Source organism: Liolophura sinensis, chromosome 6, assembly GCF_032854445.1.
Source record: "Liolophura sinensis isolate JHLJ2023 chromosome 6, CUHK_Ljap_v2, whole genome shotgun sequence".
Taxonomy (NCBI): Eukaryota; Metazoa; Mollusca; class Polyplacophora; order Chitonida; family Chitonidae; genus Liolophura; species Liolophura sinensis.
The window spans coordinates 3,780,353-3,800,398 of record NC_088300.1 but is presented as its reverse complement, the minus strand read 5'-3'; the positions used below and the strand labels follow the sequence as shown (position 1 = coordinate 3,800,398).

The 20,046-nt window shown below is 38.6% G+C and overlaps 1 protein-coding gene across 1 annotated transcript; it reads right to left on the bottom strand.

Moving 5' to 3' along the window:
- Positions 1–5,660: 5,660 nt before the first annotated feature.
- On the bottom strand, positions 5,661–19,840 carry LOC135468121 (mediator of RNA polymerase II transcription subunit 17-like). The gene is made up of 14 exons (XM_064746193.1): positions 19,749–19,840; positions 15,978–16,157; positions 15,568–15,709; positions 14,900–15,080; positions 14,166–14,324; positions 13,479–13,612; positions 12,817–12,888; positions 12,127–12,186; positions 11,084–11,283; positions 10,684–10,740; positions 10,244–10,378; positions 9,437–9,551; positions 8,005–8,156; positions 5,661–7,165 (listed from the first exon to the last, which is right to left on the bottom strand). Exons 1-14 carry the CDS (start codon positions 19,838–19,840, stop codon positions 6,913–6,915), a joined length of 1,932 nt encoding a protein of 643 aa, XP_064602263.1. The 3' UTR covers positions 5,661–6,912.
- Between the last annotated feature and the right edge of the window lie 206 nt (positions 19,841–20,046).

Sequence of the window (20,046 nt, the reverse complement as noted above, 5' to 3'; positions counted from 1 at the left end):
TTCCTGTCTAAGGACAGAACTGCAGCGTTTTAAGTTTAAAGAAAGCTAAACAATAAAGATGGACAGCTGAAAACCATATGTAAAAGTACTTTCATTTTTTATTTGAATTTGTTTGTTGTAAATAGAGTCAAATGCAATCCAATACTTGAATGGTGAGTATGACTGTCTTTGTCTATACCACTGAGTATCCAGTTGTCTTTTCAGCAAAATTTCTCTGCACAACAGTCAACTCAAAACTATGTGTAAAAAAACTTTCACATATTGTTCAGAATGCAGTGAATGTCTGAATTCTATTATTTATATTTAGTGCTTACCATTAAATCAACCAGAAAGATCAAAATTATTATATTGCAGACCATGAAACGTGACGTTGAGTTTTGGTTAAATGGAGTGTAATTGTGCAGACTGATAAATCGGTTGCACCAATCATTATATCATTTCACCATGTGAATGAAACCATTTTATCAGGATGGTAAGGGCTCAATTGCCAGTTGGATAGCCCACATTCTCTTTATGAATTGCATGTTAGGTGGGATAAACAGAATGTTGGGTGGGATCAAATTTTGGCAGCCCATCACCCTGCGCGGAGATGGAAAAGAAAATTCTGAACACGGCAGACATTGATCTGAGCTGTCCGATTCAAAAGTTTAGACGGCTGGATTACTGTTGAAAGACGGTTTATCAATGCTGACTTTGACATATTACATTTCCGACGTTTCAGGGAATCAGTGGATAGCAAAACCAAGGTATGGTTCAAGCATTTTTTTTTTTTCAATTGTCCATGTGGAAGTCTATATGACCGAAGCTGGGCATTACGGCAGGGACGTCCAGCTTAGCTTTGGGCTATAGCTCACTTCGTTCTGCAAACTGCTTTGCAAAATAGACCTACTGGATTTTTTTAATTCAATGATTGAGCGTTTAGGCAGATATATCAGAAATTGCTGAAAATAGACCTCAACGTTAAATTTAAAATGCCCAATCAGCGTTTCAGGGGTCCGGTGATTCCCCTCACTGTGAGGCGTATACATTCAGCGATGGCGGCTAGAGTGTGAATTTATTCAGTTTCCACCAGTTTCATGCTTGTCGATCGCGATTTACTAGTGATGACACTGGGACACCTATCTGGAAACGATAGCTGAGACGACTATGAGTACAGACAGACACATTATTTGGCAGCCAACAGTAGCGTAATGAAGCCAGCACATGAAGCACAGAGGCGTTAAAGGCAAGCTTATGGATCAAGGCTGTGATAGTACCGGTATACGTAATCACAGCCCTACAGAGCTAACTACACCCATGTAGGCTATATTCGTACATATTTGTTAATGAGGAAATTTAATCTTCATCTGTGAAAAATATATTAAAACTACATAATCATGTACAGTGATGTACATCCACCACACGGCCCACTGTTAAGCATCCGTGAGGGAATGTCACAGATGGGGGGCGATCCTAAATGCCCGCACGATGAAGCCGCAATGAAATGAATGAGAGATTTCTACGAGCGCCAAGGCATTTCGCACCTAAAACAAGAGGCCTTCTTCAAAGCCATGGCTTCAAATAAGCATTTATCTATTCTCCAGTACATACCTGTCTCACGAGTATTTCAGGTTTCCCCTCCCTTATCAGGAAATGTTCAGGTGACCCTAGAGATTTTGCCGTTTGTTTCCCGGCATCGGTGAATCATTCATCTGCAACACGCCTTTTGAACCACAGGAAGTGGCAAAGCGAACTTGGGACCATATGTCAGCGACTCTGCCATTGGTCTAACCACAGAGAAATCAACCAACCAAAAATAGCAGGTGCTCGCTCCGACTCAGGCGCCAAATTTGACCCCATATATGCAAAAACAGAGTTCGTTCGGGACGATCCTGCCAAATTTTCCTACCTACTGTTTTGGGGACTTATTTTCTTTTCTTTTGTCCTATATGAAAAACAGATATTTGTTTTGTGATGAGAACGTCGTTCCCACCTAATTCCACCCCTCCGATTCTAATCAGATGAACTTCCAATAAGAGTTGTCTTCCTTTAATATGTCCTTCAATAATCTTCACCATTGCCCCGTTCAATGTCACTCTTAATATTCTTTTCTATATCTCAATCCTTCTATTTTTAGGACAGATATTATTCCTAAAATTACTTTTCTCTCCAAGTTTTTGAGGAAAAGTAAAGATAGGAATATGTTGTCCATGGACAAACTACAGGGGCGTAGGAAGCAATTTCAAAGTGGGTGGGGGGTGGGGGGAAGGGATGGGGAGTGGCCAAGAGTACCAGCAAAAAAGGGCGAGGGTCGTACCTTAGATATGCCAATTGAGGTGTTATTGACTATTTAAGCCTGGCTGAAAAAATTGAAATAGACGTTTAGCTCAATTGTTGACACTTTTGCCTGGAGAACCACGGTTCAACAAAGAACATGGTAACGATTTATCCAGAATTAAATTGAAGATGTCGGAGAATGGTTGGTGTAGACTGACTAATACAAGCATTTAACTCGTATGGGGGAGAATCGGTGGTAAGAAATATCCATGTTTTTTGGTGGTAAACTTGCTAGCCTATTCGCGCTGGCTTGCTTTCGATTAAAATCAATACCATTCACATGTATACATACGCTTTTTGATTAGGCCTTTGGCTCAGGAAAAAAGGCGTGCGTCTGATTTAGGGGAATTGTCAGTAACGCACCAAAGTCGGTGGTTACATCTTTCTTTCACTAATGAATCTTGCAACCCGTCCTAAGTAAAATGATCTTCGAATGACAATAAACCATAATGAAATAAATAACTAAACACCGATGAGTGCATATATTGTACAAATATATTAATTATTCTGCTTTTTGTGATGAATAGAACTGCAATGTTATCACACTGAAACACAGTCACTAAATTAGAAAGAAAGATTGCTTTTGGAGACAAATGAGTCCACTTTTTTGTCAAATTACACTGTAGATGATTTGCACTTCCATGGGAGAATTGTATTTACATATGCTAATATATTCAAGTATTGATAATTTCTGGAACCTGAAAAGTGTGTGTGGGTGTGGGTGGGGGGGAACACAAGATATGCTGACCCCCCACTTTTTGAAAGTGGGGTGGCCATGGCCCCCTTGGCCCCCCTGCTTGTCTGAAATAATCCCTTTCCATTCCCCAACATTTCCAAAAATAAAAGAAAGAAAATTAAGAAAACCTTAACAGAAATGACACGATGTCATGTTGCTTAGTTTGGCTTCATAGGCCTATAGATGGTTTCATGAGCCATTAGGTGTGTGCATTGATTGCACTTCTGATACATCCAGTTTGAATGGAGAAATGTTGCAATCAGAAGAGAATACACTAGTGTAGTGTACTACATGAAAATCCATTCCTGCACTAATTACCTGAACAGAAGTAATCATGAAGATAATAACCTGGTTGTAAATAAACTTAAACACACACAATATTCCTGCTACAATTACATGTATATTGGCTAAAAGAGCAGGCCAGGTGTCCCAAAAGTTAGAACAATTAGGGATGGTTCCAAATATCTCCTTATTGTAGAATTTCTCTACACCCCCGTGATTTATATACCAGATGTAGTGTCTCATGCCAAACAAACCTCCCCAAAATAGACATACCATCCAACCCATGAATCAACACTACTGTCTACAGTAACCACTATTGTATTGACACAGACCATTGTGTGCTTACTCAGCTTTGTGTGACAATTCTCCATCGTCACCACGAAATGCTTGACATCACATGTTTCTCAGATTTATTTTAACCTTGGCACACTGACTCATATTGTTGGCCTACATGTATTTATTTATTTATTTGATCGGTGTTTTACGCCGTACTCAAGAATATTTCACTTATACGACAGCGGCCAGCATTATGGTGGGTGGAAACCGGGCAAAGCTCGGGGGAAACCCACGACCATCCGCAGGTTGCTGACAGACCTTCTCACTTACGGCCGGAGAGGAAGCCAGCATGAGCTGGACTTGAACTCACAGCGACCGCATTGGTGAGTGGCCCCTGGGTCATTATGCGACTGAGCCACGGAGGCTCCTAGGCCTACATGTAGGTCTATCTCTTAACAGTATATAAAATACATGGAGCAAGCGGTCGCCTATTAGGCCTACAATCATGTTGTGGCAAGGAGCGAGCAAATGGTTTCAGAACAGGCACTAATATTAAGTTTCTTAACATCAAGCCAGACGTTTGCCTGTAGGAGCTGCATGGATACCCGGCACATGCTGTTCTGTCAGTTGGCATGGAGGCAGTTAGCATGGAGGCAGTAGCCAAGGCTAAAGGTATTTCATGCCCGCACAGGACTGTACTGAATTCTTAAAAGTTTATTTTATTTATTTATTTGATTGGTTATTTACTCTGTACTCCCGAATATTTCACTTATATGACCATCCGCACGTTACTGACGAAGCTTCCCACTTACGGACGGACAGGAGGACTTGAAATTGTAACCTAACAGGTACATTACCAAGATGTAACAGATACGTTACCAAGTTGCAATAGATACGTTACCAAGATGGACAACAGATACGTTACCAAGTTGCAACAGATACATTACCAAGATGGACAACAAATATGTTACCAGGTATTTGCACAGAACAACACGTGTAAAGAGACAAGTAACTTATATATTACTTCATTTTATCATTTTCCGATTAAAATTTATCGACATTTTGTTATCTTCATGAAAAATCTTGAGTTCTTATGTCATATTCCAACAATGCATGCACTTTTGTTACAAGATTACATGGACTGATATCAAAACTCTCTTCGTTTTCAGCTTTACAAACAATGTTCATGTAGTTTGACGTCGGAAATGAGATTGGCAGATGAATTCACACTAATGATATTAGGACAGGAGATTCCACAGGCGGAGAAATTTGAATATCTGAGTTTCGCAAGAATGTATAGTGTGGTATCTGTGCGTCACATATCTGCTCAACCAAACTCCATTTCGGTGAATAGATCCTCGCGATGTCTCTGTGACATGAGATGTAGACACTGTCTACACAAGTGTCGAGCCTACAATTATTCCAAGCAATCGGCAAATGGCTGGTATCGCTTCCTTTTTTTGAGGTGTGAGTCCATTTCGGTATGGTATCTGTCTAAAATCCAAAGTACTATTATCATTACAGGTATCTGAGTAACTTCTTATAGTTGTTTAGTTGGTAATTACAGTTAGCTTATCAATGGGAAACATGAAACTGTACTCTGCTTAATTAGGTAATCTAATTAAGGTACAGGCTAGAATTCTGTATGTACAATAAAATTTTAGACATAATCAATTTACTAGGCTAGCCGTTTTTTTGGTAACGTATCTGTCATACAAATTCAGGACAGCTGCACTACCCATCAGTGAGAGACAATAACCACGCTAAATGGCCCAGGTCTTTTGTTATGATAAACAGACTGAGGGCAACTAAAATGGTATTACTGTTAACGTATAACTTGTAATTTACGGCAAACTGAGGTATGGTGTATTTAGACAACATCTGTTTCAAAATTAACGGGCTTCTTGAGTCCCTAAAGCTTTGTGACACATAATAAACTCTATTTGCACAAATAGTGGAGAATGAACCGTAACCAGACATATATGCATATACAAAATATGACACCCAATTCATACACTAAAGAAAACATGGGCCGAACAAATTTGCTTTCTGTTTCTTTAATTTTTCATACAAATGAGGTGATGATAGTTTATTAACACAAAGAGTGACTTTGTTAAATAATGGATTGTATGGTATAATACATTTGTACACATCTGAAGCCACTGAATGAAACAGAAATTCACGACAGTGAGCTCAGTTAGATGAATTGATTTTCAGCATTTCTTACTGTCAACTAATGAAGCAGAGCAAGTGAGTATTCCTACATGATGTGACAAGTCTTGTGAGATAAATTAAAAGACATTTTATAAACACAACTGCTGCATCATAATGTCAGTATTCAAGAAGTTTGAATACCGGTTTAAGTTCATTGTTAAATATGGTTAACTACTTCCAACACCTACAGAGCACTGAAATAAGTATCAAAATGATTCTGTAGTCTAAACTCAGCTGTCTTCTTTCCATTTTTTTATTTCATGGATTTAATGCCATTTTCCAGAATGTTTTATTAAAACTGCAGATCGGATTTTATATGGTTGGAGCAAATCAGGCAATGTTCAGGAGCCAATCAAACTGCTGCCAGGGCAATGTTTTAGCCAAACAGCTGTCCTCAATAAAGCAGAGCAAGAATCAGTCAAAAATAATGAAAGAAGTAACAATGTATTTTGATGAACAGACTAAAATGTGCATCCCAATGATATATTTGAGACATTTCCTTGAGCAAGAGAATTCAGAAGCTAATTTTTGGTTTAAGCCAAGGCTGACGGATAATTCTTCAATATAAAGTACTTACCTAACAACATAATAACAAAACTTGAACACAATCATTTTGACTACAACAATTTCAAATTCAGCATTAATGACATTTAGCAGGTTTTGTTCAAACAAAAAGTACTGAGGTCTCAAGCACTGATGTACTTCAACACGGCAACTACAATGTATTCTTTGTTCTAATTTGATGTGCTTTGTGAACATTTTTTGCCCTGTTAATGGATGTGAGTTGGTCACATGAGTTTCATAAATGCTATGAAAAACACTTTCACTCTGACAGATGGTGGCTTCAGCATCTGCCCTTATATTTACTTGCACATCTGATATAGCAAAACAGGTTTATTATATGTAGGGTCACATCAGGATTTTTCCAGTCTGTTAGTTATCAGCAAGCGATATCTGTGTGAACACTGAAAACTGCAAAACATGCATAAACCCTGTGTCAACATTAAAATGTACCTGACACTTTCTTTATATCCTTACACTTGCACAAACTGATCCCACAACCCTCACACCTCAAACAATTAACATTGTCAGCTTCCAAGGCCTGGGATCTGATCTTTTGCAGATGACACTAAACAGCACATTAGCACTTCCAACCTGTTGGCAAAGTTCTTTCCATCCACTTTGTCCATAAGGACTTTCTGAAACCGTACACCCAGATTGGCCCATTTGGGATTTTTCACCACAGAGTTATTTCCCCCTATTAACAATTCTGACTGTCCTGGAAGAAACTGTATGGAAACCTGTAAACCGGTTGTTGGTCCACACTTGATGGCTATTGTCCTGAAATGGAAACACCCAACACTTACACAAGCGGTAAAAACTCAAACCAGCAGCTACACCTGTTCCATTAGCCTTACTCTCCACAATACACTTTCATGCCTTTTCTCAAATGCCACAGTATTGTTTGATTTATTTATTTATTTATTTGATTGGTGTTTTACGCCGTACTCAAGAATATTTCACTTATACGACGGCGGCCAGCATTATGGTGGGTGGAAACCGGGCACAGCCCGGGGGAAACCCATGATCATCTGCAGGTTGCTGACAGACCTTCCCACTTACGGCCGGAGAGGAAGTCAGCATGAGCTGGACTTGAACTCACAGCGACCGCATTGGTGAGAGGCTCCTGGGTCATTATGCTGCGCTAGCGCACTAACCGACTGAGCCACGGAGGCCCCTCAGTATTGTTTGACATGGAGATGTCAAATCTTTCGGAACATTGCCTTACTGCACAAAACAACTGTCATACAATAAATAACTGTTCTAAAAGGTCAATTTACCTACATGTACCTTTCCTTTAATCAGTTATTTCTTAACACAAAATCTGGTTAACATTTATTACTAACAGCATCATTGCTTCAGTTCACTCATGCAGACAATATTGGTGTAAAATCAAAAATGAGATTTAGAAATAAATTCAAAGCTGAATAACACCATGATAAACTATTTTAGAATATTTATTAGCAGAAATCCTGACAGTTTCTCAGCGTCTGAATCACAGTGCCCGAACAATTAAGGGACTAAGACATTAACGACCATATTTCGCTGATGTCATAACAAATCTTTTAAGCCTGTTAAAGCAAAACTGAAGGCAGTAATTATGTGATCAGTAATCTCACCTGTTACCCTGAGGTGATGCCATCATAATCGATGAGGCTGACCCTATCTTCTCCATGTCTCCGACACCTAAGCAGGGGTTGCTGTAAGACAACACCTGCCAACCCAGCAGTTTAGCCAGGGTCTGGGCTATTGAGATGTTGTGCTGTGACACCTACAGATTAAAAATGTGAACAGTTTGGAAAAACAAGCCGGTCATACAAGCATTTAAAATCGAACAGACTCTTCTGCAAAAATGCCATTTCCTTCACCTAAAACCAAGACATAGGAACAGAAGGTCATCTGGGTGCAACTTCTCTGACAAACTATCTAGATCGAGAAGTAAATCCCTTCTCTTAAAAAAAATTATATTATGATGACATTAGGCCTATTATTAGGCCTACTTCAAATGACTTGACCATCGTTGAATACACGTTACATGGGTTGGGTGGAATTTAACTGAAGTTAGGTACGTGTGGCGGTCAGACACCATACTATTTGCCATATTCCGTTGAAATAATGTTTATTAAAATTGTTTATCTTTATTTATTTGATTAGTGTTTCACACCATACTCAAAAATATTTCACTTATACAATGGTGGCCAGCATTATGGTGGGAGGAAACCAGGCAGATCTCTGGAGAAACCCATGACCATCCGCAGAAATTACTTTAAATAAGTACAGGTGACTTCTCACATTTAAAACTGAATTACGTAAAACATCTGTACACTGAAGGCATGCATGTATGTGGGCCTAGGTTAGGCTAAAGGCCTATGCTACGTTTGTATATGGCATTAATCGTGAGCAAAATGTGACCTTAATATCCACGATTATAAACAGTAATCAACTACATATATACACAACATGATGTACATAAGTGTTGTGAAAAAGCCTCTGATATGAGGATTACACAAATAGCTACGGCACACATTTGCCTCATCGCCATACAGTGTACATAGTATTATGTTGTTGTTGCACAGCCTACATGCACCATGTGCATCACTTCCATTTCATAAATTAGTTCAATAAAAGGTTATGTTAAAACTCATTTAAGTATGAGAGGGTTTGATGTTTATGAAAGAGGATTTAACCAAGTCAAAAATTGTTGGTCTTGCCATTTAATATCCACATCTATGGCTTATTTGGCACACAGAGCAAAGACACTCAAAGGGTACACCATCTACGATGTTCAGAGTTCTAATGTTGAGGTATTTATCTCACCCCAAAAATTATCTTTTTCCCAGGGTTTCTGTATTAATGTAACATGAGTGATCATTTAGGTTCTACAATAATCTCAGATGTTTATCTTGCAAGATGTAGCTTAAATGCTGCCTGCGTTCTTGTCGGAATAAGTGACACTGTTTACCAAATGCATTAGTCTATTTAAAACCTAACGAACCATGCATCTAATAAACTCAGAGACAAATCTTCACTGCTCAGGTTTCTCTTACTTACTTGCCACAGTAGTAAATCTTTCAGTTCTTGTTGTTCAAACGACAGATGCGATGTCTTTCCTTCTCGAGTGGCTACCTCCATGGTGTCAACACCAATCTGTACCAGCAGATGTGTTCTAAAACAGAGAATGCAGATGTCAACACCAATCTGTACCAGCAGATGTGTTCTAAAACAGAGAATGCAGATGTCAACACCAATATGTACCAGCAGATGTGTTCTAAAACAGAGAATGCAGATGTCAACACCAATATGTACCAGCAGATGTGATCTAAAACAGAGAATGCAGATGTCAACACCAATCTGTACCAGCAGATGTGTTCTAAAACAAAGAATGCAGATGTCAACACCAATCTGTACCAGCAGATGTGTTCTAAAACAGAGAATGCAGATGTCAACACCAATCTGTACCAGCAGATGTGTTCTAAAACAGAGAATGCAGATGTCAAACAGCTGGGATTAATTTTCAGCGATCAAAGGACAGTGTAATGTATTCCTTTTCAACAGAATTCTGTTCACCAAACTACGGTGGTAAACTGTGTAATAAATTAGGAAAATGTAGGTAATAGGTACATCATGACATCTACCTGTGATGTTAGAGCAGTGAAAAGAGGACTGAAGCCTGAATAAAAGCTTACAGCAACAAGGTTGTTGTGTTGTTTGTGTGTCAGAATAATAAGTAGCCAGGCATCAATATGGAGCATAGCGCACAGTTTATGTTGCTGAGATGACACATCAAAAGTCCATCACTTGACTTAGTCTTGCACTTGCCAGGTCTCTTGGACAGAGCATTATTACATCTGGACTTACCGGACATTTTCATAGCCAACCGATATGATATGTACTTTGACGGAGGCCTCAGTGCTGCTATTCAGACAGCTCCAGTGTGCAGTGATCTGAGGATCTGACACTGTCTTGGCCAGCTCATCTATTGTCCTGCTAACTCTGTGAACAAAGCAGTGCAAATGGAATCCCTTCATATGTTGTGGGTCATTTTTCAGTACTTCATAATCAGTGTCTTTATGATACCATCATGGAGTTAACATTCTTTTGGTACTATTAAAATTATTAAATTGCCCTTGTCATGATGTTTGCTCTTTATGTCAGGATTATTTCATTTATGTGACTGAGGTCATCCTTCACATTCTTTCAGTTCAGCAGTGACAGTTATATATATAGTATATAGTTATAAATGTATATATATATACTTCAATTTTTCAACAAAAAAGATGATCTAATACAAATCTTACCTTTGTCTGAGACATGTGTGTTTGGTCTGTTTGATTATCTGCTCCAACAACCCTTCGCTGAAATCAAATAAATACACTGAAGTTACGTCATTTAATGTTATCCAAGCTCATGTATAGGTTGATATGCTGACAAAAATGCAATTCTCTGTTTACAGTGACTGAAAAGGTCCTGAAAATCTAGCAGCTTACTGCATCATCTAGTGGCAACTAAAGTAAAGCCCTTACTTTGTAAGTCAGCAAGACTGTATACAACCGAGATAACCTTTAGAGCCGAAGCCACTTTACAGCCACTGAGAAAAGTGAGTGATCACACAGCAATGTGTGGTTACAAAAAAAAAATGTAACCATAAAATTCAGACAGAAATCAATCTGACTGGAGCTTATCTTCTTTCTCACCCACCTCTCCATCATTTCCACCAGGTCCTGTTTACCGGCAGCCTCAGGCCCTGCTAAGCGACGCCTTTTGCTCATTCCCAGGATGGCAGTGGCTGGGTGTGGCATTGGGAAATACGAGGACTTGCGGTGGTACTCTCTCAACAGCTGATGAAGTGAATGTTCTAGAACATGGTTATGTTCCAACTTCTGAGATGCTGGCGCAGACTTCACAAAAAATAAGACAAAAAAATGTGAGCATAGTATTATGTGTAATTATGAACACATTGTGCTCAAAATTTTGTGATGCAGACATAAGGCATATCCCAAAGTTAAAATAGGATTTCTTCCCATACTCTTCACGGAAGTAAACACAAAGAAGTGCAAATGCTGTGAAGTCCCAAAGGAAGATGATGTAACTTTGTACTCTCATTATTATGTAAATGCCCCGTGCCAAAGGCCCAGATTCACAAAGCGACATACAACATTTTATTATTGTACATTTGTCGTACAATATCTTGTATATCCCTGTTAAGGTACCATTGTTTTATACATGTGATAATCAATATAAAACTGGCACCTGTAGATTGGTTGACGCAAGTCAACTGATTGATCAAGAGAGTGACAGACAGGTTACTTATACAAATGCTTGTTGCAGCTTTAATGGCAGTCATTCAAATGCCTCAGATGTAATAAATACACCACAACAGCATCTGCCCATGTAGATGCACCTAGAGGCAAAGTTGAAACAGAGGCCCAGCTGTAACAGCAAGGCATGCTAACAATGAAAACAACCCCTCACCCTCTTTCACATAAGAGTATATCTCTGCTTTATACAATAAATTGTCATGGTAGGGAATAGTCAATTAATTGCTAAAGGCCCATAGATTCAAGTGTAACTGCACTAAGGTCATACTGGGTCCTGTTTCACTACCAACAGGTAACTGTGAACCATTTTACATGTGTAGTTATGGTATGTACGCTTTTGGGGAAGGAAGGGTGAGGTGTTCTAACTGAATGAGTACCAGGATGAGAAATGAAACTGTGCTATACCATAAATTATACTCTTACCTTTTTATCTTTATCAGTATAGTGACATAACACCAGAGAGAGCTGGATACCTGGGAATATCTGAAATATGATACAACTAACTTTAATCTCCATGCACTTTGTACTACCTCAAGCTACATGCAATACAAAGCACAGTACCAAGTTACAATTATACAGTAAATGATCTATTTCTTTATTTCATTGGTGTTTTATTCCATACTCAAGAATGTTTCAGTTATACGAGGGCAGCCAGCATTATGGTGGGAGAAAACCAGGCAGAGCCTTGGGGAAGTAAATGATCTAACATTGCTCCCCCGAAAAGTGCATTTATAATTCAAATAAATGTCATAAACTAACACTTTTGGTGCTGAAAATTACATTTCACTTCCAAACAAACCTCTACACACCTTTTTAACATCAACAGAAAGAGGACATGGGCAAAAGTTCCATATTAGTATTCAATATGTTTCACAATTTTGCACAAAACTGTCAATTGTCCACAAAATGAAAATGAATACTTTCAACCAAACTCCAGGGAAATGTATAGCCAAACATTTACAGAGAACACTTCCAGAGCTCTACATCTATGTATTAAAGTACAAGCTACTGTGGGATTTCTGTAAGGTTACCACTCATCATCTCATTGTACTACACAATGTATCATTTCACACTGGTATCATTTGTACGCTAAAAAGACTTTCATGAACTTACATTTGTAATAATCTGGTTTCCTATAACCATGTGAGGAATCGCGGATTTGGCCTGAACAGCCTCTCGAGCCAGCTGTCAAAGAAAAAACATGACAATATAAACATGATCCTCAGATGCGCTTACTCAAGTTGAAGGCAAAACAAGTCGTTATATAAACTTAGCACTTGATTCTAATAACAAAGAAGAAGCCAAAATCTGTCTGGCTGATACTAACACATTAATAAAGACTGGAACTGTCTGCAGAATAGCCAAAGACATATTCATGGAGCACAAAAGCTGTCTGTAAGAAAACATTAAAAAGTTAGCTGTTAAATGCTCACGTACATGTGCTTCCTATACTTTATTATATTAACAAACATGTAATTTAAATCCCCTTTATAGGTACAACATTGTACAGACTAAACAATAAGACATCAAGTGAAGAGTAATGAAGTTCTCTTACAAGACAATGACTCCAATTATTTTGAGATAATTTTATACGGATGTTATCAAAGCTTTCTGCTCCGGTTGTAAGTGGGAATAATCTGATCTTCCCACCATATTGCTTACTGCTGGTGTGTAAGTGAAATCTTCTTGAATACGGCATAAAACACCAATCAAATACAAATGTATAAATCAAAGCTTTCTGACCCAACTGAGAAGCATCCTGACCAGATTCTGACCTGTGAGAAGAGCTCTTTACAGAAGAGAACACTCTGGGCGGCCTCTAGTCTAGGCTGCCAGGGGTAGTCGTTGGGCATTGTTCCTCCAATACCACTGGGTACCTGTAGGATGGCGCTTGTCACATCAGCTGATTCTGTAAGTAACAATGTGTTTGCCCAGCTGACCCTTACTTATCATATTAACCACTGGTTAAACAAGCACAGACACTAGTCAATGCAAATGGTGGTGTAAACATAACAAATGTGTACCAGATGATCTGAACATCTGCACATGCTGTTCAACAATGTAAGTTATATAAGATATAGCCGCCTTCATGTAAGTGACATATTCTTGAGTACAGTGTAAAACAGCAATCAAATAAATTACATAAGATATGTATAGTTAACTATTAAACACCTCAGTCATCTAAACTTTAGGTCAGCAAAACTTAAAATTTGAATATTACCACTGACATGGTCTGTGTGAGCATCACTTGACTTACTGTCCTGCAGTTTTACAGGACTTTTTACAGGACTGTTTAGTTACTCAGTGATATTTATTCTGTATTCAAAATGTGCTATTTAACTGATGGACATCAGGTGTAAGGGTGTAGGACACCACCGAAAGTTTAGCGTGCACCACTGTACCTTGTCAAATCTCTGACATGACATGACCTGGCTGCTGATCAGAGCGCGACCTGTTCTCACCTGGTACAGATTTCACCTCCACATGGATATAGGCCACTCCCTCTAGCTCACTGGGTAGTATGATCTCCAAAGAACATTTAGTACTGTCACTGTGATCAAGGGGATCTTTATTACTCTTCTTCACCTCAAATGTTCCTCCTTGGTAATATCGGGATCCCGCTGCAAACAGAGAAACAGTTTATCAACATGTGGTGTTTCACATTAACTTCAATGGATTATTTATTTATTTATTTGATTGGTGTTTTACGCCGAACTCAAGAATATTTCACTTATACGACGGCGACCAGCATTATGGTGGGTGGAAACCGGGCACAGCACGGGAGAAACCCACGACCATCCGCAGGTTGCTGACAGACCTTCCCACTTACAGCCGGAGAGGAAGTCAGCATAAGCTGGACTTGAACTCACAGCGGCCGCATTGGGGAGAGGCTCCTGGGTCATTACGCTGCGCTAGCGCGCTAACCGACTGAGCCACGGAGGCCCCTCAATGGATTAATGTTCCTCCTTGGTAATATCTGGATCCCTGTGCACACTGTGAAACACGTGATGAAGATGTCATTTTTCACACTGACTTAAAGGGATTAGCTATTTTTAACCAGTAACCACTTCAATTGATTTGGTGGTCTTCAGCTCATTCAGGTTATTAGTGCTTACATGTTTCAAACAATTTCAATCCTGACACCATAAACAGTTTGTTACTATAAAATGTACAAAATCCCAAGGAAATCACCCACCTGACTTATAACTGAGGTCTCCTAAGATGGCCGAGCCAACCTTTTTCAACCTCCAGCTCTGTCTCAGCTTCAAAAGCTCCATGTGAAATTCAGTTTGTTGACGATTTTGACTTATCTCTGCCTGGGATTTCTTCAATCTGTCAGATCCACTACTGAGTACGCTAGCTGCCAAAGTCAAACCCTGAAACAGATTTATTTCTTTGCCTTCTTTACTTGACTCGCCAGGGTATCACTAGTGCCAGTGTGGATTAAAGCCATGATCATTCATGTATTAATCTATTCGAACAAGATTACAAGGTGCAATCAAGAATATTTTAATTCATCGCACGATGAGTGAAAGAAACCTGGCAGGCTTTGTCAATACTCACTTTCTGCAAACTGAAACTCATTTATCAATTAAACAGTAGTACAGTTCATTTTATCACGTAAACATTACAACATTACAACATATGTGGGTCATATGTTCAAAGACCAGTTAATATGGTGAAAGTGTTAAAAAGGGACATAGCTCTGGCAAACTCAAACTCTAAACTGCTTTCCCATACGCCTTCCATCTATAGACAGGATACATCATAGATACACTCATGTCAGAGTTATCAACCTGTACACAAACAAGTGTAACCATAACACTATACATAGCATTTACCATTGAAATAAATACATCATACCTTCTTTTTGGCTAAGAGCTGTACAGAAGCTTTGGTGTCTGTGGCATCCTGAGAGACAGGGTCCAATACCATGTATCTCTTCTCTTTAGCATTGGCTAGATTTAACACATCCCACAAAACACTCATTTCCGAATGTGCTGCCCTAAGGAAACAAGAACTTTCACAATAACACATTTATTTCAGCTCTGAATATTTTCATTAATGGTTTAGGCAACAGTTATCCCTATAACAACATTATGATTATTGTGGAAATGAAAACAGCTGAACTCAATAAACATAAGGCCCTGAATTTCTCAACCTTTCTCTTCATAACATTTATTCTACTTAAGGAAAATGCACTCCATTTACATGTTACTTTTATTTCCCTAAATCATCCTGGTACTGTGCAGTGATGTCGAAATCACACTCACTTCAGTTTGTTTCTCACAGAATCCCATGGCCACAGAGATGGTTGAAACTTTGCAAGAGTTTTCTCTTCTGCAACTTCTTTTTCCCCTTCAGAAGTTGGCTTCCCTTTGTCTTCACTCTCATCTTTGTAGAAATCTATTTTCTGTGCAAGTTTTGTCAGGTTTTCTGACATAGACAGAGGCCTAAAAAGTTTAAATCAAATTTTAAAACTTTGAGGTTGGATTATCGACAAGCACAAAGAGACAAAATTGTGTATTTTTAGCCAGCCGATCAAAATTTGAAGTCTACCAAGCAGTTTGACTTGGCGAGCTATAAATAGAACAATAATAACACACGCTGAGGCAGGGCAGAACTAGCAGTGTTCTGTGTCTCATCGCATGAATCGAATCCATGTACATGTAAGTCTGGTTATATTCTCCCATTTCTTGTGAAAACCTCTGGATTCAAACTTCCCTGAGACAGCCCTTAAAATCTGTAGCACGGTGTCTATGAGGGGTTGAATTATAAAAAAAAATTGGGTGCACTATTGCAGCGAAAATTCTAAACTGGTTGCACAGGTAAATATGTTTGGGTGCAATGTGGCTGCATATCAATGGCACCCATTCACAAGTCTACACAGCTCAAAACAAAACATAGCTTACCTTGTTCAGATAGGCAAAATCATGATAATATAAAATATACAATAAAATACATAAGACATAAATAATTAAAGCTGCTATTCCACAGCAATGCTGGGGTCAACACTACTAGTCTTTCACCACTTCTGGTAGCTTGATGTCGATAAGGTTCATGATAATGGGAAATAAAAAAATCAAAGACGCCTGGCAAGATTTAGCTGGATTTGAACTTCAGGTAGATAGATACAATGTCCATTGAGGCTTGTGTGAAGAGCAATGAAAAGAAAATAAACATTGCTCTCAGATACATGTAGCAGTGTTGTATAAATATCACTGACACCAATTCCAGGAAAAATCCTTAGAAATCCTTTCTCCTAAGGTCAAGGTATTCTCAGATATGTTTTCTTTGATACAACTATGCTGATTGTGAGCTAATTTCATTTGTCAGTCTGGCCCAAATTGTATACCAAACTCAATGAGTTTTGGAATCTTTGTGGGGCAATCCACCTACAAACTATACAGCAAAATTTTATCTTGATAGCTTTATCCATTTTGGAGAAAACGAATTTTTAAGCTAATCAATAAAGTTCAAAGTAGTCTCAAAATCATGTAACTGGCCAAAAGTGTCAAAAGTTGCTTCAATCATGTATGTTCGTCATTAAAAATGCAAAGTTTGGTTTTGAGCATTTTTGGAGATATTGCTATTTTAAGAGCTGACTAAGAATAGTAATGATAATGCGAATGATTTCAAGAGGTGTCCTGCTAGGATAGCGTGGACCCCGTAGTAATCGGAACAATTTCAAGAGAATATATAGATAGATAACTTTGTGTCACGTGGGTTATCATTTAAACTTATCATTTGAAAAATATTAACGGTATTCAGCTTTTACTGTTCTATATCCCCTGGCTTGTGCCGAGTCTATCAAGTTTTTCTGCCCAGCATCATTCAGTGAACCAAGGATTGACTGACATACAAGGTTAAGTGGAAATCACACTTGGCAATATTTATCACGTGCAGTTAAGTGGAAATCACACTTGGCAATATTTAGCACGTGCAGTTAAGTGGAAATCACACTTGGCAATATTTAGCATGTGCAGCCATCTTCAAGCTCGGCTGAGTATTCTGAGTTAGACACTTTTTAACAAAAATTTGGTCGGCTCATATTTACCGACATGCGGAGACTGCTGACCATCCTTAGCCCAAACAACCTGTTCACCCAATGATCACAATTATCTGTGTTTAGGTACCCTATGAGCAAAGTTCGCTGCATATGCCATACAAAATGCCTACATTCTTTTAATACATGGTCAGTCTGAAGGCTGAAACATTTGTGCACATTTTGCAACCATTTGCACCATCTTTGTTGGAAAATCTTCAGAAAATATCAGTTAAACTTGGAAATAAGGTCTGTTTTGAGCTACTCGCCATGTAACACCATGACAAACAGACTGATTCTTTGTACATCAATCATGTTGTGAAAATGACATCATCTAAAAATATGTCACAACCTTACTTGAGTATTCCAAGAGCAGATTAAGACACAAAAATGTACAATGATGTTGTTTTAAAAGCTTATTCTAGAGTGCAGGAGAAGTGTGAAGTAGTAGATTTGACACTTGGACAGTGAGTTATGTGCTATGACATAAAAAGTAAAACACAGGACTGCATGTACAGCGCACAAAAGCAATAGCTTCACATGTAAAACGTTGCTGTCATGACAGTTGTGAGTAAGGCACAAAAGCATGATAGCATGAAATTACTACTTGTATAGTATGCCACGCAATGAGATTAAAATTGTCCAGAAGAGCTATCACAACATTTGCTCACCTTAAATCAGGTTTTGACATTTTCATTATTATTTTTGCCTTCCATCATCTTGCTCGTTGGAAGGTGCTGTTACAGTACACAAACTTTACTATGGGTGTTTAGAATAAATCTTAGTCAATATGAAATGTTTACAGCTGATTTCTTGGCTATTTGACATGTTAACGGCACATACAAATCATCTGCTGTACAGGACAAACAGAAATCCCACTCATGCACACAAAGGTTACAGATGGCGAACCTAGCTGCCTGTTAGAAGTTTTGTCAGGCCTTGGACTGCCAATGGTTGAGATGATAAACCGAACAGAATAGAAGCAGACTGTGGTCCAACAAAAAGGGTGATTTCTTTGCTGATTGTTAAATTGTCAAGTAGGAAACACTACCAGCTTAGCTCTAGTCATGTGAGCTAAGAGGATGCTGGTGATTGGCTCAGAGCAGCTGTGACATCAGTTCATCTAGATGGACTCAGTATGCTATTTTAAAATTCTAACATTCATTGTAACACTGGGTCCATTGCCACCTCTCAAAAAAATCGCCGTACATTTCTGAACTTTAACTCAATTAGACTAATTTCAATGAAGTCCGCATTGACGGCACCAAAATTTATCTAAACTAAAATACAAGTGCAGATGGCAATAGAAATAAAATTACTTTCTCAAGGACTTCAATGCCAAAACAGTTGCATTTCAAAACCAGAAGTAGGTCATGAGACACTGCAAAATGGCTGTACGGGTCGAAACACTCCGTACCATCAAATTTCAAGTAGTCAATGTGATCACAACAGAGCAAGTTAATTAGTTTTATCTGTGAGGATAGTAAATTAAGACGATAGTATTAGCGTATCCACCGTAACATTACAACATAATGAGCAGAGGAGGTGAGTTAGACTGCCAAAGGTGGGAAGGGAGTTCGAGCTTGAAATCTGGGCCATGTTTGTTGAAAGGTGGCGATTGACTCAGTGTTATAGTGTATGTCACAATTTTAAAATAGCACAATGAGTCCATCTAGATTGACTATGGTAATGAATTACAAGCTGTATCGCTAGCAGATAAAGGCTAATTTATAAGCCTACCATTGGGCCTACTGTCGGAACACTAAACACTACTGCGCACAGTGCTGACAGTACCTAAGCGTAATCAGAAATCGTTTACCAGCAAGTGTCGGTGAACCGATCTAAGGAGTTATTGTTTACAGCCTAGTACTAGTAGATCACTGGGTGCCTTAAAACAACAACAGCCTAATGACTGTTACTTGCAATCAGTATAAAGAAATGCTAAAACTTTCACCAAACATCGATGCTACAGAAATGACAAACCCATCCCAGCACTTACGTAACATAGATTTCTTGTCCATCAAGAGTTACTTCTTGTATTTGGTTCTCTATCACTGCTTCCACGCTGACACCGACTCCAGTGGTAGCCATTTTCAATTATCCCACTCCACAGCCGCAAATCTGTAAGTGATGAAAAATATATCCCCTGTAAACATTGAGATATTTGCCGGTATATAATATTCTTTAATAATGTAAAGCATTTAAAACATATTAAAATGTTATGACGATGTGTTCTGAAATGAATAAAAATACGAAAAATGAAGTCTTGTCAAGTCACGTGACTAAATAGTTGTTGG

Coding starts and splice junctions, on each gene's coding strand:
- LOC135468121 (XM_064746193.1), bottom strand. CDS start 19,840: ATGGCTACCACTGGAGTCGGTGTCAGCGTGGAAGCAGTGATAGAGAAC. Junction 12,187..12,816: donor GAAACCAGATTATTACAAAT/GTAAGTTCATGA, acceptor ATCATATTTCAG/ATATTCCCAGGTATCCAGCT. Junction 11,284..12,126: donor ATACTGATAAAGATAAAAAG/GTAAGAGTATAA, acceptor TTTTTTGTGAAG/TCTGCGCCAGCATCTCAGAA.